The 15797-nt window shown below is 54.1% G+C and overlaps 1 protein-coding gene across 6 annotated transcripts in view; it reads left to right on the top strand.

Moving 5' to 3' along the window:
- MAN1C1 (mannosidase alpha class 1C member 1) overlaps positions 1-15797 on the top strand; it is a 167722-nt gene that overhangs the window by 122891 nt on the left and 29034 nt on the right. For 5 of the 6 annotated variants that reach the window (XM_055261106.2, XM_055261105.2, XM_055261103.2 and 2 more), the window contains 3 exons: positions 4671-4786; positions 7237-7317; positions 13735-13829. The exons of the other annotated variant lie outside the window; for it this stretch is intronic. In XM_055261106.2, the coding sequence (XP_055117081.1) occupies positions 4671-4786; positions 7237-7317; positions 13735-13829 (292 nt within the window). The remainder of the gene's footprint in view (positions 1-4670; positions 4787-7236; positions 7318-13734; positions 13830-15797) is intronic. 6 annotated transcript variants of the gene reach the window in all.

The following is a 15797-nucleotide window of genomic DNA, read 5'->3' as shown; positions in this document are numbered from 1 at the left end:
AGTGGAACCAGGTCAGGCTGCCCCGGGAGGTAGACCTTGAAGAACATGTTGGTGTTGAACATGCCGAGATGCATAGAGAAGATTTCTTGGCAGAGGTATGGAAGCAGGAGCTTGCACCCCTTCCCACATGGGTACTGAGGAACCACTGGCAGTTCCTGAGCTTGGGGAGAGACCGAAGTTGGATCTGGCTTTAGAGTGAATAAGAGGTAAAGGGAAGGGGTCTTGGAGATAGGAGGACCCTTTTGGAGGCAACTACACAACCAGATCAGGTAGTGATCGCCTCGGCAGCAGATACAAATGGGACCTGTGGGGCGGTTTTCCTTTAAGTTGGGCCACGGGTTTTTGCAAGCTGCAATCTCACATTCACGTTGCCCTGCAGGGTGAGGGAGAGGGCCAGGAATGTAGTTGCACCCCAAGGCCTCACTGACCCAAGAAGATTTTTGTGGAGGGGCTGCCCAGTGACAGTGGGGGCAAGGAGGGCCACATGTACTCACTATCATGCCAGCGCTTGTCCGTCAACCTGCCCCATTTAACCCTCCCAGCAGCCTTGTGAGGCAGGTCCTAGTGTCACCGCCATTTTGCAGATGAGGGAAACGAGGCACAAAGAGATAGAATGGCTCGCCCTATTGCACAGCTAGGGTGTAAGAGGCCAGGATTTGAACATCTCCCTGACACCAAAGCCAGCCTCTTAGCTATGTGTGAGGTTGCCTTGCAAAGGCTTTATTCAGTAGCCAAAGGTCTGAACCCTCCCAAAGGAAAGGATCAAGAGGGTCTCCCCGACCTCGTTGCCCTTCCTCACTCCCTGGCCAGGCTGCTATTTCAAGGTGAACTAAGGGACCCCAGAACTGATGAACAGTCAGTTCAATGAACTGATTTATCAAGCACTTAGTCTGTGCCAAGCATATAGGATGTATTTATCAGATGTATCTAGGCCAGGTGTGTATATGATGTATTTATCCTGGCTCAGGAACCTGCAGTGGCTCCCCAGTGCCCTGGTCCAGTGGTCTTAACCTCATTTTACAGATGAGAACTTTGATGCTTACAGCAGATGTGTTGCTGTCTCATAGCGGGATTTGAACACGGGGCTGCTGATTCCTGGGCCTGTATTATTTCTAAGACACCTCACTGCCTTCTGCACTGGCAGGAAGGGGTGAACCCCATGGCTTCAGAACTGGAACAGGAAAGTGGACCAACATGGAGCCCGCCCCAGCCGCAGCCCTAGGGAAGCGTCCAAGCTGGCTCTTTGTGTATAAATCATGGTCTGTTTACTGAACAGGGAGTGTGTCTTTCCTCCTGGGGAGCTGCCCCAGGGTGGCTGCAGGTGCAAATAGGGTTGAATTCAGGATAGGGCCTTCTCTCCTGCCCAGCCTGACCGCCGGGTAACCTCTGGCCTGGAATGAAAGGCTTTCCAGTAAGTGCCTTGCTGGACTGCAGCTCAGCCATGTGCCAGGTGGGAATGGGGGTGGGAGACCAACCAAAAGAAGGATTCAGGAGCCTGAGAGCAGGGGCAGGAACTTGCCAACAAATCTCTTAGCAAGCTGCTTTCTCAGCTGGCCGCATAGAGCGTCCCCAGGGACGTCACGGGGCAGAGCTGGTCACGAGGAGCCCTGGCTGCCCTCCCAGCCTGATCTAGAGGAAGAAGGGCGCATGGGGTGAAAACACCAGGGAGCTCAGGGCAGGATTCAGAAATCAGACACTGCGGCTGCCTCCCCCTGGCCTTGAAGGACATACGGCCTGGGCCTCTCTTGATCCGTAACTGATCAGAGTGGGTGGGGTGGGGTGAGCAATCAGATCTGGAACTGTTTTCACAGAGAACTGAGCGGCCCTGCAATGCCCGATGCATGGAAAACACATTCACCTTCCACTTGGCCTGTGGCTGGGCCAGTCCCCCCTTGGTCTCATCTTGAGTGTGTCCCATCCCCTCTCTGAGGTCTAATCTTGAGTGTGTCCCATCCCCTCTCTGAGGTCTTCATCTATGACAGTGAAGGGGTAGGGGCAGCAGGATCCCCCAAATTCTTCCAGGCCCTTCAAACGTCTGGTTTGAGGTCCTGTGATAGAACAGGAAGGGGCCCGAGCTACAGCCGGGAGCATGGACACCAGGCCTGTACCTTGTGTGCTGGGCACAACCTGCCTTGCTTGGTCTGCCTGGGCTCCTCAGTGCCTCCGTGCTTGAGCACCTTGAGAGGGTGAATACGAGCCAGGACCTCTGTTCAGCCCTGCCACCTACAGGGGAAGCGGCTGGGAGGAACCTCAGCCCTGCCACCTACAAGGGAAGCAGCTGGGATGAACCTCAGCCCTGCCACCTACAGGGGAAGCAGCTGGGATGAGCCGGCAAAGGATCAAGTCTGTTTGGCTTTGGGATGTGTTTTCCTACCACTCCTTAAGCATGAGAGGGGCTGACATTCTGGAAATTCACTTCAGCCCAAACAGGGAAGCCATCCCAGGATGCAGTGCTGGTCCCTCCAGCCTTCTCCTCCCTCCTTGGTGAACTCCCTTCTGGTAATAGATTCTCCGACCTCCAGCCCATCCCAGGACACAGGGCTGGGTCCCTCCAGCCCTCTGCTCCCCCTCCTTGGACGGCCCTTCTGGTAATAGATTCTTTGACCTCTAGCCTCATCTTCCTCCTAACTTCTCCCTCCCTCTCACCCTCACTTCCGTTCTTTTTCCAGGCCATGTCCTTTTTCAGACCTTGCCCAGCCTAGAGAGGTGGTTAAGTGTGTGAATTTCAGAAGGATTCTCTGCCTTCAGCAACACAAGTGAGCAGTTAGGAAGCACTCATTAAAGAGATTAGAGGCTAACTGAATTCAGGAGGTGCCGCAAAGCACACGCTGCAGACTCAAGTGGGCTCAACAGGCTCCAGAGTTTCCACTGCAGAAGGTGGAGCCTGTGAGTCTCAATGTTTTCAGCCTCTGCAGGGAGGACACTGAAGGAACAATTACTACTCTTAGGGTTACACTCTGGTCCCTAAAAGAAACTGCTGCTGCCTGCAATGACTCTGTATTTGTAAGGAGTTGATGGGAGGCGCCACCTCTTTCAGGAAGCCTTTCAGATAGTACCAGGCATGTCTCTTTCTCCCTCCCCTCCACCTTCACAATTTTCTGCACTGAGTGCAAAAGGCTCTGGTTGTGCCAGAGGGTGTCTTCCTCATTACTCTTCTGTCTGGTTCGTGGGATGGGAAACTATCATTTTGCACTTATCTCAGCCTTTACTCCCAAGACAGGTGCCTGATGCCCACTGGTAGGGGCCAGGCCTCGAAGCTGGTTCGTGCACTAGAATGAGAATGGCTGCAAATTTTTGCTTTGTGTATTTGTTTGGTTTCTTTGCCCAAATTTTCTTTCCTTTTTTTTTTTAATGGAAATACGTTTCTGGTTATAAAAAAGTAATCCATGAGCTGAAGAAATCAAAAAGCACCTGTAATTCCGGCACTCAGAGGTAGTCAGTGGGTCATACCATCCAGACTTAGTTCTGTACACTTACACTTTGATGTACAATAAGAATTATACTGTATTTTTTTCTTATTTGCAATTTACTTAAAAAAAGAAAGAAAGAAAAAGATCCCGTGGATGTCTCCCCGGGTAAATAGGCACAGGCCGACCTCACCTGCGTGGATGGCTGCACGGTACCCTATTTTATATTTGAGCCATAGTTCACCCTCTATTAGCTACAACTAATCTTGAAGAGGCAGAGGATTGGCACGGTTGATTTTTGGGCCAGGTGCGGTGGCTCATGCCTGTCATTCCAGCACTTTGGGAGACCAAAGCAGGCAGATCACTTGAGGCCAGGCATTCGAGACCAGCCTTGGCCAACATAGTAAAACCCTGTCTCTATTAAAAATACAAAAATTAGCTGGGTGTGGTAGCGTGCATCTGTAATCCCAGCTACTTGGGAGGCTGAGGCATGAGAAACGCCTGAACCCAGGAGGTGAAGGTTGCAGTGAGCCGAGATAGCACCATTATACTCCAGTCTGAGTGACAGAACAAGATTCTGTCTCCAAAAAAAAAAAAAAGATTTTTGTATGCCAGGCTGGGTGAGGTGGCTCACGGCTCACGCCTGTAATCCAGCACTTTGGGAGGCCGAAGTGGGTGGATCACTTGAGGCCAGGAGTTCAAGACCAGCCTGGCCAACATGGTGAAACCCCATCTCTACTAAAAATACAAAAATTAGCTGGGCGTGGTGGTGGGCACCCGTGGTCCCAGATACTTGGGAGGCTGAGGTGGGAGAATTGCTTGAACCTGGGAGGCAAAGGTTAGAGTGAGCCGAGATCGCGCCATTGCACTCCAGACTGGGTGACAGAGTAAGACCCTGTCTCAAAAACAAACAAAGATTTTTGTATGCCAAGGCAGAGAAAAGTGGGTGGCTGACTGGCACTGATAGTTGACCCGCTGACCAATAGAAGAGTGGACCGAGGTCTGGGAAGTGGCTCAGCCTGGGCCCTTGGTCTCTCTGACCGCTGTCTGCTGCCCTGAGGAGGAAGCAGCCCATGGCGGGGACTCTGAGTCTCGGCCTCACCTTCGATGGTGGCACTGGAGTCCCCCTGGATGGTGCCTGAGGCCAGCCTTTGCTGCCGAGCCTGCGCTGGCATTGGAGGGGCCCTGGGAACGGTGGCTTGTCCCATTGGGGAAAAGAGAAGGATGGCCCCGGGTCACACCCTCAATACTCTGTGCCTGCAGGAGGCCTCAGCGGGGCAACGGTCATTGACTCCCTCGACACCCTCTACCTCATGGACCTGAAGGAGGAGTTCCAGAAGGCCAAGGCCTGGGTGGAAGAGAGCTTCCATCTGAACGTGGTGAGTCAGAGGCCCTCGGCAGTGGGGGTGGGGGCCAGAAGAGGCCCAACAGCCAGCTTCACCCTGTCATCTCTGAGACCCAGAGATGTTGAGGGTCTCACCCAAGGCTGCACAGCCCAGCAGTCTCAGAACCGGAGCTGCCGTGCATTCTGTGCTGAGTCCCTCCCTTAAGACAGCCTTGAGGTGGGGACATCCTCCCCAGTCTAGTATCCTCCCTGGGGAGGGGACACAGCCACGACCATCCATCCCCTCCCTGCAAGGTCAGTCATTGCTCATCTGGGGCACATTGCTCCCACCCTGGACGGCCCCCCAGGGCTGGATCTATCACACACAGCAGCGGCAGCAAATGGGGAATGGTTTTGTGGAGGGGGGAAGTGGCTCATCTGCTCAGAGCTGCCCCATCCTTGAGCCCGCCCTGCACTGGCCTGTTGAGATGGCCTGGTGGGGTGGGCGTGGAGTGGGTGGCACATATCCCTTTGCAGACCCATGACCAGGCCTGGGACCTCTTGGTCTCCAGCCTTGCAGGCACACTTGGTCAGGGACCAGGGCCTTTCAGAGGGGATGGTCATGTGTCTGGATGGCACAATAGCCTTGAACACCAGACCCTGCCATGTTGATCTCTCAGCCCAGACTAAAGCAAGGCAGCGCCCAGAGGGGCGCTCCCCACGGAGAGAGGCTATTTACATGGACCTGGGGAGTAAGCAGTGGAGACCAGGAGGGGAGGAGAGGCCACATCCAAGCACACACCAGGCTCCATGTGGGCTCCAGGAGTGCCAGGTCCTGCTGCAGACAGGTCTGGGGCCGGCTCCTGCAGCTCCTGGCAGCAGCGAGGACCCTGCCTCCTTGACAGAGTTTGCCAGCACAGAGCAGGGTGGAGAGAGAGTCTGGGAGAGCCTGGGAACGCACCATTTTAGGGCAGCTTCCCTGGAGACAGAGGCCTCTGGAGTCCTGGCTGCCCTGCATCTCTTGGAAAAGTCATTGACCCTCCCTGAGCCTTAGGTTCCTCAACTATACAATGAGAATGATGACAACAGCAATGATATTAATAATGCCTAATTCATAGGCTTATCATGAGGATTAAATACAGTAGAGCATTGTAACCACATTTTATAACATTATGAAGTCTGATACTGATGTAAAGTGAGGTCACCCTTGTCATTATTAGGATGATTTTGAGGCTTGTTCACATTTCTGGTTGTTCGTGTGAGGCCAAGGAAGCTGAGAATCCTCCCATTATCCCTCTTTGGGTTGGAGAAAGGCGGAGGAAGGAGAAGGAAGGAGTGTCCTCATAGGCCTGCCTTGTCTCCTGTGTAGACAGTGGCTCTTTGGGATACAGAATGGGCTCAGGCAGCCGCCCACAGTGCCTTAGGAGCCGGGGGACACTCAGGCAGGTGGGGCAGGTGAGGAAATGTCCCTGGAAGAAAGCAAGGTGGGGTCACTCGACCTCGAACCTGGACTTTCTCACCTGAGAAATGGGAATGATGACCCTCGCCATACTCTGACCTCACCAAGCCCTGGGAGGCTGAAAGGGAGTGTTTTTTGCAGGTGCTCTGTGCGTGGAAGAGTTCCCCCAGGTTAACAGATGAGCACTGCTGTTCTCAGTAATAAAGACGGTGGTGTGCAAAGCATGCTGAGGGAACCCTCTGGGGCAAGGAGGGTGACAACAGGCATGTCTGGCTGTGGGCAGGCCTCTCTCTCCAAGCGCCCCTGCATGGGAGGGGTTGGCAGCCCCCTTCTGCCGCTGAGGAAATGGGACAGGGAAAGGCTGCACATCTTTCCTGAGGTGCCAAAGCCAGGTCAGTGGCTCAGGTGGGATTTACCCCAGATCTGGTCCTGGCATGATGCTCCAGCACCCCTGATTTGCAGTCCCAACTTAGGAAAGAAAATAGAAATGATTAAGGCAAGTGTGGGCATGCCCTGTGCGCTCTGAGCTGAGGGCCCAAGAAAGTGCTGCTCACTGAATACGCAGCTGCCTGGCCCCTCCTTCTTAGCCCCAGCCTTTCCTTGTCTGCCCCACCGCTTCCTCAGAGAACCAGGGAAGGGCCTCACTGTCTTCCTGCTAAGCCTTGGGGTCTCCTCCAGGAAGGCAAAGTAGCCTGGCCAGAGTGGGATTTGCCTCCCCTCAGTCTTAAGCTCCAGCCAGCAGCTCTCCTGGCAGGTTCTGGCGCTCCCTGGAGCACAGCCAGGCATCGCTTTGCTGCCATCGCCTCTGCGAGGGCTGGGGAAGGAAGCCAAGCCCAGCATTTATTTGGAATGCTGGAAATTGCAGGAGCTCTGCCAGGGAGGTGCAGATTCCACTTGACTTTTGTTATGAAAAGCACCATCACCTTGCCTGGCTTACCAGAACCGGGCACAGGTATGGGAGGAATATCAGTAGCCAGGGTGACCCGTCTCAAGGGCCTGCATCTTACAAGTGTCCCCACTGCCCGCTTCTTCTTTGTGTCCTGCAGAGTGGAGAAGCATCCTTGTTTGAGGTGAACATCCGCTACATCGGGGGACTCCTCTCAGCCTTCTACCTGACAGGAGAAGAGGTGGGTTGGCCTTTCACAACCCCTGGACTGTCCAGGCTGCAAAGGGCTTTGGAGAATATCCAATCCTTCCCCCTCATGCCACCCATGGGAAAAGGGACTTAAGGGGGCAGGGATGGGCCTAGGGCCACCCAAGTCCACCCCTGAGGGCCTGTCTTCCCTCCGACCATCCCTCCACTTCCTACTTAATCAGTCATTGCTCATCATAGGCATGTTGCTCTCACCCCAGACGGCCCCCCAGGGCTGAATCTATCACACAAAGCAGCGGCAGCAAGAGGGGAATGGCTCTTCCTGCTTTACTCTGTGATCCCTCCATTCTGCTGCCCAGGCGAGCCCACCTGGCTCCCACAGGTGCTTTATGTTCTCTGAGAGCAGCAACTGGGTCCACACATCATCTGCTCGGATCCCACTCAGCATCCAGCAGACACGTGGGCTGCTTTTCACAAGTGTTGGTTCTCAGGACTGATAAAGCCAAGACCAAGACCCCCAGGCCTTGTCCTCCACAGCCACCCCTTGCCCTCCCCTCCTGGGCCAACCATCAGCCAGACACCTGCTCCAGGTCTCACGGGGGCAGCAGGTGAGGTGGGGCAGCCACTGCTGTATCTGCCAGTGCCAGGCCTTGCCCCCAGGTGAGCTGTGTTGGCTTCCACAAGGAGGGCTGGGAAGTGCACGCTGCAGGAAGGCAGAGCTGGTGTGGTCAGGAAACCTGGCCCTCACTCCACACCACCCTCACCTACTCATGGCCTTAGCGAGCTCCTTGTCCCACCCTGGGCCTCGCCTCCTTCCCCAGCATGGATGGTTCTGATACCCCTTCACTCAAAGACCTCTTAGGACATGGGATAGGAAGGAAAGGGTGGGGCCCCAAGGCTGATGGCTCCAAAGTCCGTCTTCTCCTCCCTGCGAGAGAATTTTGAAAGCCACAGAGCTCTTAGGAATGGGAGGCTTCTTCATCCCCACTCCCGAGCTCCGGTAAAAGCACAGCCCAGATATCTGGTGGCGAGGTTGGCTGAGTCCCCAAAATATCAGTCATTGGTCAGTTCTGTTCCCCATTACTCAGAGGGGCTGCTGTGAGGCTGGACGCCCCACTGCTCTGACCACCCAGAGACAAATAATGATGCCTGCCCCCCGCCACCCAAGAAGCCATGGAGGTGCGGCGGGCAAGCCACAGAATAGTCCCTCTTCGCCTCCACTGCTGCTGTCTGGGAAGTCATTTCCGCTTCCCTTCATCTGTGAAGGTGCCAGGGACTGAAGTCAAGGGTTTCGAGGCAACAGGCGGGCGCCTTCTCTCTCCAGTTGCTCCAGGCCTCTCTCCATCCAGCATAATCTCCTCAGCAGAGATTAGCGCTTGTACCAATTTGTCCCCAAATAATTGTAGATGGAAGCCCTCGGCTTTGAGCCACCCGGAGCCTGAATTTCATTTGAAAACTCCAGGACAGGAAAATGACAGAAGGAGCAGAAAAAGCATCTGTGTTCTTCAGGGCATGTGCCCAGCCTCCCTGCTTGGCCGTGGTCAGTGGAGATGGCCTGCAGGAAGGAAGAGGGGAGGACACAGCTCAGGGCTCTCAGGGGGCGGTTTGGGGGTGAGCAATTCAGTAAAGAGTTGGTGGCTGTTGAGACACATTGCTTCTTCTTTCCTTCTCTTCCATCCATCTTTCCTCCCTTCCTTCCATCTTTCCTTCTGTCCTTCCATCCATCTTTCCTTCTGTTCTTCCTTCCTTCTGTCCATCTTTCCACCCTTCCCTCTCCCGTTTCCATCCATCTTTCCTTCCTTCCTTCCATCCTTCCTTCCCTTCGTTAATCTTTCCTTCCATCCTTCCATCCATTTATCTTTCCTTCTGTCTTATCTTCCTTCCATTCATCTTTCCTTCCATCCTTCCTTCCATCCATCTTTTCTTCTGTCCTTTTCTCCTTCCATCCATCCTTCCATCATTCTCCTTCCATGCATCTTCCCTGCATTTTTCTTCCCTTCCTCCCTTCTCTCTTCAAGGGCATCTGTGGTTCTGAGAACTTGCTTTGAGGCCTCAACTTCCTAGAAGGCACCAGCAACCCAGCTTTGCAGAACATAGACCAGATAGTGGGGTGTGGACAGGAGCACCTGTGACTTGAAAAACAGCTCAAAAGACTCAAGGAGAGGCCAACGTGGCCAGAACCCCTGGGCAGGCAGGGAGGCTCCTGTGTCAGTCAGTGCAGCCCCTGCCCTCTGGCCACACCTTCCTGATCTGTCCCCCGAGCACCTCCCTGAGCCAGATGCCATGCTGCGTACCTCATATATTTCCTCACTGGAGCCTCGGGTGGCCCCATCAGGTGCATGTTATCACCTATTTGCAGATGAGGAAACTGAGACTTGGAAGCAGTAACTAGCTCCGGGTCGCACAGTCTCTGAGGGCTGTGTTGGGCCTGACTCCTGACCCTGTGGCCTTTGTGCTATGGGCCTGGGTCACAGCTTGGCATGGCGTCACTGCTTGTCACCAGGGCTCAGCCACACCAGACTGAGGCCTCTCTCTTCCCTTAGTCCTTCAGCTCCCACGCAGTGGGTGCCTGTTGGGTGGGTCTTTCCGTTCTTAAAATTTCCCATAAAGGTTTGTGGAATGAAGGGTGAAGGAGACCCCACACTTTTCCTGGGCTGAGGCCTTTCTTTGCTTAAAATGAAGCTTCAGAGGGAGACCCCCTGCTGGGTAGGCCAGTCCTACCGAGAGCCAGTGCCCGTGGGAGTAACTTGCATAACCACAGCTGCACACGTGAGGTTGGTACGGCACTTCACAGTTTATAAAGTACATTCATTTCTCTGCATCCTCTCATTTGATTTCCACAAAGAACCCTGCAGAGCCGGGCTCGTGCCACCATTGTGTTGTGCGGATGAGGAAACCAAGGTGCAGCGAGGTTTCCTCCCCCCATCCCCGCTCCTCCACCTGGCTATTTTTTGTATTTTTGGTAGAGACGGGGTTTCACCGTGTTGGCCAGGATGGTCTCGAACTCCTGACCTCAGGTGATCCACCTGCCTCGGCCTCCCAAAGTGCTAGGATTACAGGCGTGAGCCACTGTGTCTGGCCCACAGCATCGTTTCAGTAGCTGCGTGGTATTTTGTTGCATGGAGCCATTATTTAACCACTTTCCTATTGTTTGATATTTAGAACACTTCTAGTTTTTCCCACTATTCTAAGGGGCGCACCATGGCCACACAGCTGTGAAGTGGAAGGATCCGCACCTGGGCCCTGACTCCCAGCCCTGCACCCTTCCCACCCCACAGAATGCAATTCCTGCTGGTTTCTCTCACCCCTGCTCTGGAATTGTGGCCACTAGGCTGTATCTCTGTGTTAGAGAGACGGCTTGGTATCCTGGAAAAGAGCCCTTTAACAGCTCCCTCCACAACCTTGGGCAAGTTGCTCCTCTGAGACTCAGTTTTCTCATCCTCAAAGTGGGTCAGCGCCTTCCCCACAGGCTGTTGCAAGGACTGAGGCCGGGCACTCCTGTCTGCATGCATTCACCCAGCATCCTTCCAGGGCCAGCTGAGACCTGCAGTGCCAGCCAGCAGCAGGGCCTTCAGAGGAGGGGACACGGTTTGCTGGCAGAGAGGAGCATCTAGGAAGTGTTAGCTCAGCGTCCCCAGGGCTGAGGGCAGCCAGACAGCTGCCTGGAGCCTCAGTATCTGGGCTCTGGTTCTGGTGGGTTCATTTGTTCACCTTGGGCAGCATCCCTGGGGGCAAATGAAGATGTAAGGAGCCTCAGTGCGACCAAGGGCCTTGAGAGCCCTTTGTTGTTACTAAGCCTGGCTGTGCACTGGAATCCCCGAGAGCAGATCTGTCTGTTGTTCTGGGCTTTGGAATCTGAATCCTGGACCAGCTCCCCAAGGGATCTGATGGGGCTGGTCCCTGTGCCTGCTTCTGGGCCCTTCTGTCTGGCACTAGACATTCTCATCTTCTCTGACCTATCACTGCTAGCCCACAGCGCAGCCCCTCCCTCCCACGAAAAGAAAACCACCCCCACCTCAGAGACCTCCAGTCCACATCCCCCGTTTAAAGTGTCCTGAAATTCCCCTCCCACTGCATTCCCTACACAGCTGCCTCCGCAGCTTCTAATTGTGGGGGAGTGGGGGCAGGACTCAAGAAGGCTTTGTTTTGCAAGGACCACAGGAGGTCAGCAAACTGGGCCCCCTCAAGCTCCAGAAGTGAAAAGACCCGTGTATTCCCCACTCTGAGTGGTTTCCTAGGGTCTCATCTTTTAAGAATAAATAACATTTATTGTGGGTGTTCTTTTATTATAAAAATCACACAGGAGGCAGATCACGAGGTCAGGAGATCGAGACCACGGTGAAACCCCGTCTGTACTAAAAATACAAAAAAAAAAAATCAGCCGGGTGTAGTGGCGGGCGCCTGTAGTCCCAGCTACTCAGAGAGGCTGAGGCAGGAGAATGGCGTGAACCCGGGAGGCGGATCTTGCAGTGAGCCGAGATTGTGCCACTGCACTCCAGCCTGGGCGACAGAGCAAGACTCCGTCTCAAAAAAAAAAAAAATCACACAGGAAATAGAGATGAGCCAAAAGAAAATAAAAGTGATCCATAAGCTTAACCCCCTAGAAGTCCATTATTACTATTTTGTTGTATTTCCTTCCTTTCTTCCATGTCCATAGAATCTTTACCAAAGTTGAATTACTCTGTTTTGAAATGTATTTCTCTTAATAGATTATAAACCCTTTCTTTGCTCTTAATATTCTTCTACAGCATCATTTTATTTTATTTTATTTTTTATTTTTTTATTTTTTATTATTATACTTTAGGTTTTAGGGTACATGTGCACAATGTGCAGGTTTGTTACATATGTATCCATGTGCCATGTTGTTTTGCTGCACCCCTTAACTCATCATTTAGCATTAGGTATATCTCCTAATGCTGTCCCTCCCCCCTCCCCCCACCCCACAACAGTCCCTGGAGTGTGATGTTCCCCTTCCTGTGTCCATGAGTTCTCATAGTTCAATTCCCACCTATGAGTGACAACATGCGGTGTTTGGTTTTTTGTCCTTGCGATAGTTTACTGAGAATGATGTTTTCCAGTTTCATCCATGTCCCTACAAAGGACATGAACTCATCATTTTTTATGGCTGCATTTTTATTTTATTTCTTATTTTTATTTTTGAGATGGAGTCTTGCCCTGTCGCCCAGGCTGGAGTGCAGTGGTGCAATCTCGGCTCACTGCAACCTCTGCTTCCCAGGTTCAAGCGATTCTCCCGCCTCAACCTCCCGAGTAGCTGGGATTACAGGTGTGCATCACCACACCCGGCTACTTTTTGTATTTTTAGTAGAGACGGGGTTTCACCATGTTGGCCAGGCTGGTCTCGACTCCTGACCTCGTGATCCGCCCGCCCCGGCCTCCCAAAGTGCTGGGATTACAGGCGTGAGCCACCGCGCCCGGCCCACAGCATCGTTTCAGTAGCTGCGTGGGATTTTGTGGCATGGAGCCATTATCTAACCACTTTCCTATTGTTCGATATTTAGAACACTTCCAGTTTCTCCCACTATTCTAAACAATGCTGGAATAAATAAGTCTTTACAACATTCTCGATTATTTATTTCCTCAGAATAAATTCCCAGGCAGGAAATGGCTGGGTCAGAAGGTCACAGGTCCTTTTGAATTAATCAGACATCTCAGAACAGTTCGAAGGGATCTGAGCCTCAGGCAGGGGCTGTGAGGCCTGGGACCTCCCCGTGGCTCCCTTGCTGTCCTCTGGGTGGTTGGGGATAAGCCACTCACCCTCTCCCTTCATTCCCCGTCTGTGAAGTGGGAACGGTGGGTAGGATCATGATGTCAAAGGGGGACAGGCCTGTCCACTGCTCTTACGCAGGAAGAGGGAAACTGTCACCCAGGAGGAAGTGGTCTCTGGAACCTGAGGGTGGTCTTGGCTCCCAGTCCAGTGCGCTTGACAGTCTGAACGGCACTACCTGTTCCCATGCCCTCTGCCTGTGGTATCGTAGTCCCACAGTGTGGGCAGGCATTGACCTTTGCAGACCAGCCTGTCTCTGCCAGGTCTTCATCTGGACTTGGAGGTGCCCCCCACCCCCCGCACCTCACTGCTTTCTCCCTCATCTTCCCAGTGGCCGCCCCATCCCAATAAGCAGCATCCAGCCTTTGCCACCAGAGTCCTGACACTGTGGTAGATGCTTTGCCACAATTGTCTAATTTTCATTTCTCCCAACACCTATCTAAGAAGGCCAGTGTCATCCTGTTTTATGGACAAAAGCTGAGGCTCAGAAGTACCTTGCCGAAGTCCACGTGGCCAGCAGTTGGAAGGGCCGGGCTGGTGGACTGCAGCGCTGTCCCCCACTCTAGACCTGCAGCCCTGGGGGGTTCATCCTGCCTGCAGCAGTTCTGGGGTTGACCTTCCCTCACCCAGCCTGGAGTCAAAAGCCCTTTGACCCCTCCTTTACAGGTGTTCCGAATAAAGGCCATCAGGCTGGGAGAGAAGCTCCTGCCAGCGTTCAACACCCCCACGGGAATCCCAAAGGGCGTGGTGAGCTTCAAAAGGTAGGGTGCCATCACGTTCCCCACGGGGGCTTTGCTGCGACCATGCCTGCCACTTGTGTGTTTTCTCTGGGTGGTGCTGGTGAGGAGGCTCCAGGGGCAGCGGGCAGGCAAGCAGGAGGGGGGACCCTTGGGACCACCTCTGTCAAACCTGTTCTTTTACGATGTAGAAACTGAGGCACAGGGAGAGGACCATACCTACCTTGGGAGCCACAGTGAGTCGGTGGCACGGTGAAAGTGCCAGCGACTTTCCCGGACAGGTGTTTGTCACCAAACCTGGGTCTCAGGGTTTAGTCCACAGAAGAGCCTCCTGGGGTGGGCGGGGCAGTTCCTCTGGACATCCCACAGTGCTGTCTTGACTTGAGAGTCCTCCACAACGGCCCCGAACACTCTCTTCCCCTGCTGGGGTTCCGGAGCCCGCAGGCACATCACACCATCCTCCTCCCATAACGAGGAGGTGCCTGAAGCTGCTAGGAGATCTCAGGATCCCAGCCCTCCCGGACAGGAGCCTAGCTCTCAAGGAGCCCTAGCCACTGTCCCTGTGCTGCATGGAGCTACTTAGTAGAAGCCACATCCCCGGGCACCCAGCAACTCTCTGGGGCCATCCTCGAGGCCCTCCAACAACCCCGACCCTAGGAAGGCTGTGATGTTCCACTGCACCAGACTTCCCATCCCATCTCCTGAAGTGATTTCTCATCTCAGGGCTCTCAAACCAACAGAAGCTTCGGCCAGCTGCCCGGGAGGGGAGGCAGGGGCCCTGGGCCCTGGTTGGAGGACCCGTAGCTCCGATCACTGTCCTGGGGAGGTTGCACCCTCGTGTTGGCCTCAAGGGCTTCAGTACCTTTCTCTGGTCTTGCAAAAAGAGGGCTTGGCGTGTTCAGCATCTTCATCAACTGTCCTCCCCTGTAGTTGGGAAGAATTCTCAGGGTGTGAACTCATTGGAATCTCACCATAGGCCAGGGAGGGGGGTGCTCTCGGGGGCCGGAGAAATCCCAGTCTCGATGCCAGGGTTGACTCCTCAGACTGGACTCTTGGATCTCTGCTCAGATCCCTCTTCCATAAACACTGATCCTGGGAGACACGGCCAGCTGTCATGAAGCCCAGACACACACACACTGTCCTCTGGCTCCCCCTTCCCTGGGTCTGGGGTAGGACCTCACTGGGGGCATCCCTTCCTCTTCTGTCCCCAGCCCTTCCCTAGGTCTCTCAGAGCAGGGACCTGATCTGACACGAATCCTGACATTTCTGATTAAGGAAGCGCGTTTGCTTTTAGGCTGTTTGCGTGCTCTCCGTGCCGTGTGCGCATGTACGTTCATGTGTATTTCCTGGCAACATCCCCCTTTTTGTTCTTGGTGAGAGAGTCTGTTGCTAAAAATGCCTGCCTCAGAGAGTGGCAGGGCTGTATGGGCCCATGTGGCACTGAGTTTGCTCTTCGGAGGGGGCCTCCTGGCAGGAGCTGGGCTACTGTCGTTGCACCTGCCCCCAGCAGGGCTCTCTGTGGGCAGCCCCAACAGGAGGGGCAAGAACGTGGACCCTGCAGGAGAGGAGGTAACTAGCCCTGCCCTACACGTCAGGGTGGGAAGGACCCTGAGGGGAGGCCGTTCTCCGGCAGGTGTGAGCTGCACCTCCTCACTGGTGTCTGCACAGACCGGCCTGGGAGACTGAGGCAGGGCCAGCCTGACCTGGGACCTTCAGGGACACTGAACTGCCTGGGAGAGTGACGATGGCCTGTGCAAGGACCTCTGCAGCCAAGCCAGTCTCTTTCACTCATGCTGTCTCACACACACACAGACACCCTCCTGCCACCCTTATAGATCATGAAGGCCTGGATACACAAGCTGGCCTTTGTCACAGACACGCTGGCATCCATACACAGGCACACACATTCACAAACGAATATCCGTTTACACGTACATGCTCCCGCCACACACAAATAGACATGTCTTCACAGTTGCAAACGTCTGGTGAGAA

The sequence above is a fragment of the Symphalangus syndactylus genome, chromosome 22 (genome assembly GCF_028878055.3).
Source record: "Symphalangus syndactylus isolate Jambi chromosome 22, NHGRI_mSymSyn1-v2.1_pri, whole genome shotgun sequence".
In the NCBI taxonomy this organism is placed as follows: Eukaryota; Metazoa; Chordata; class Mammalia; order Primates; family Hylobatidae; genus Symphalangus; species Symphalangus syndactylus.
The sequence above is the reverse complement of the archived record's forward strand: the minus strand, read 5'-3'. Positions and strand labels throughout refer to the sequence as shown.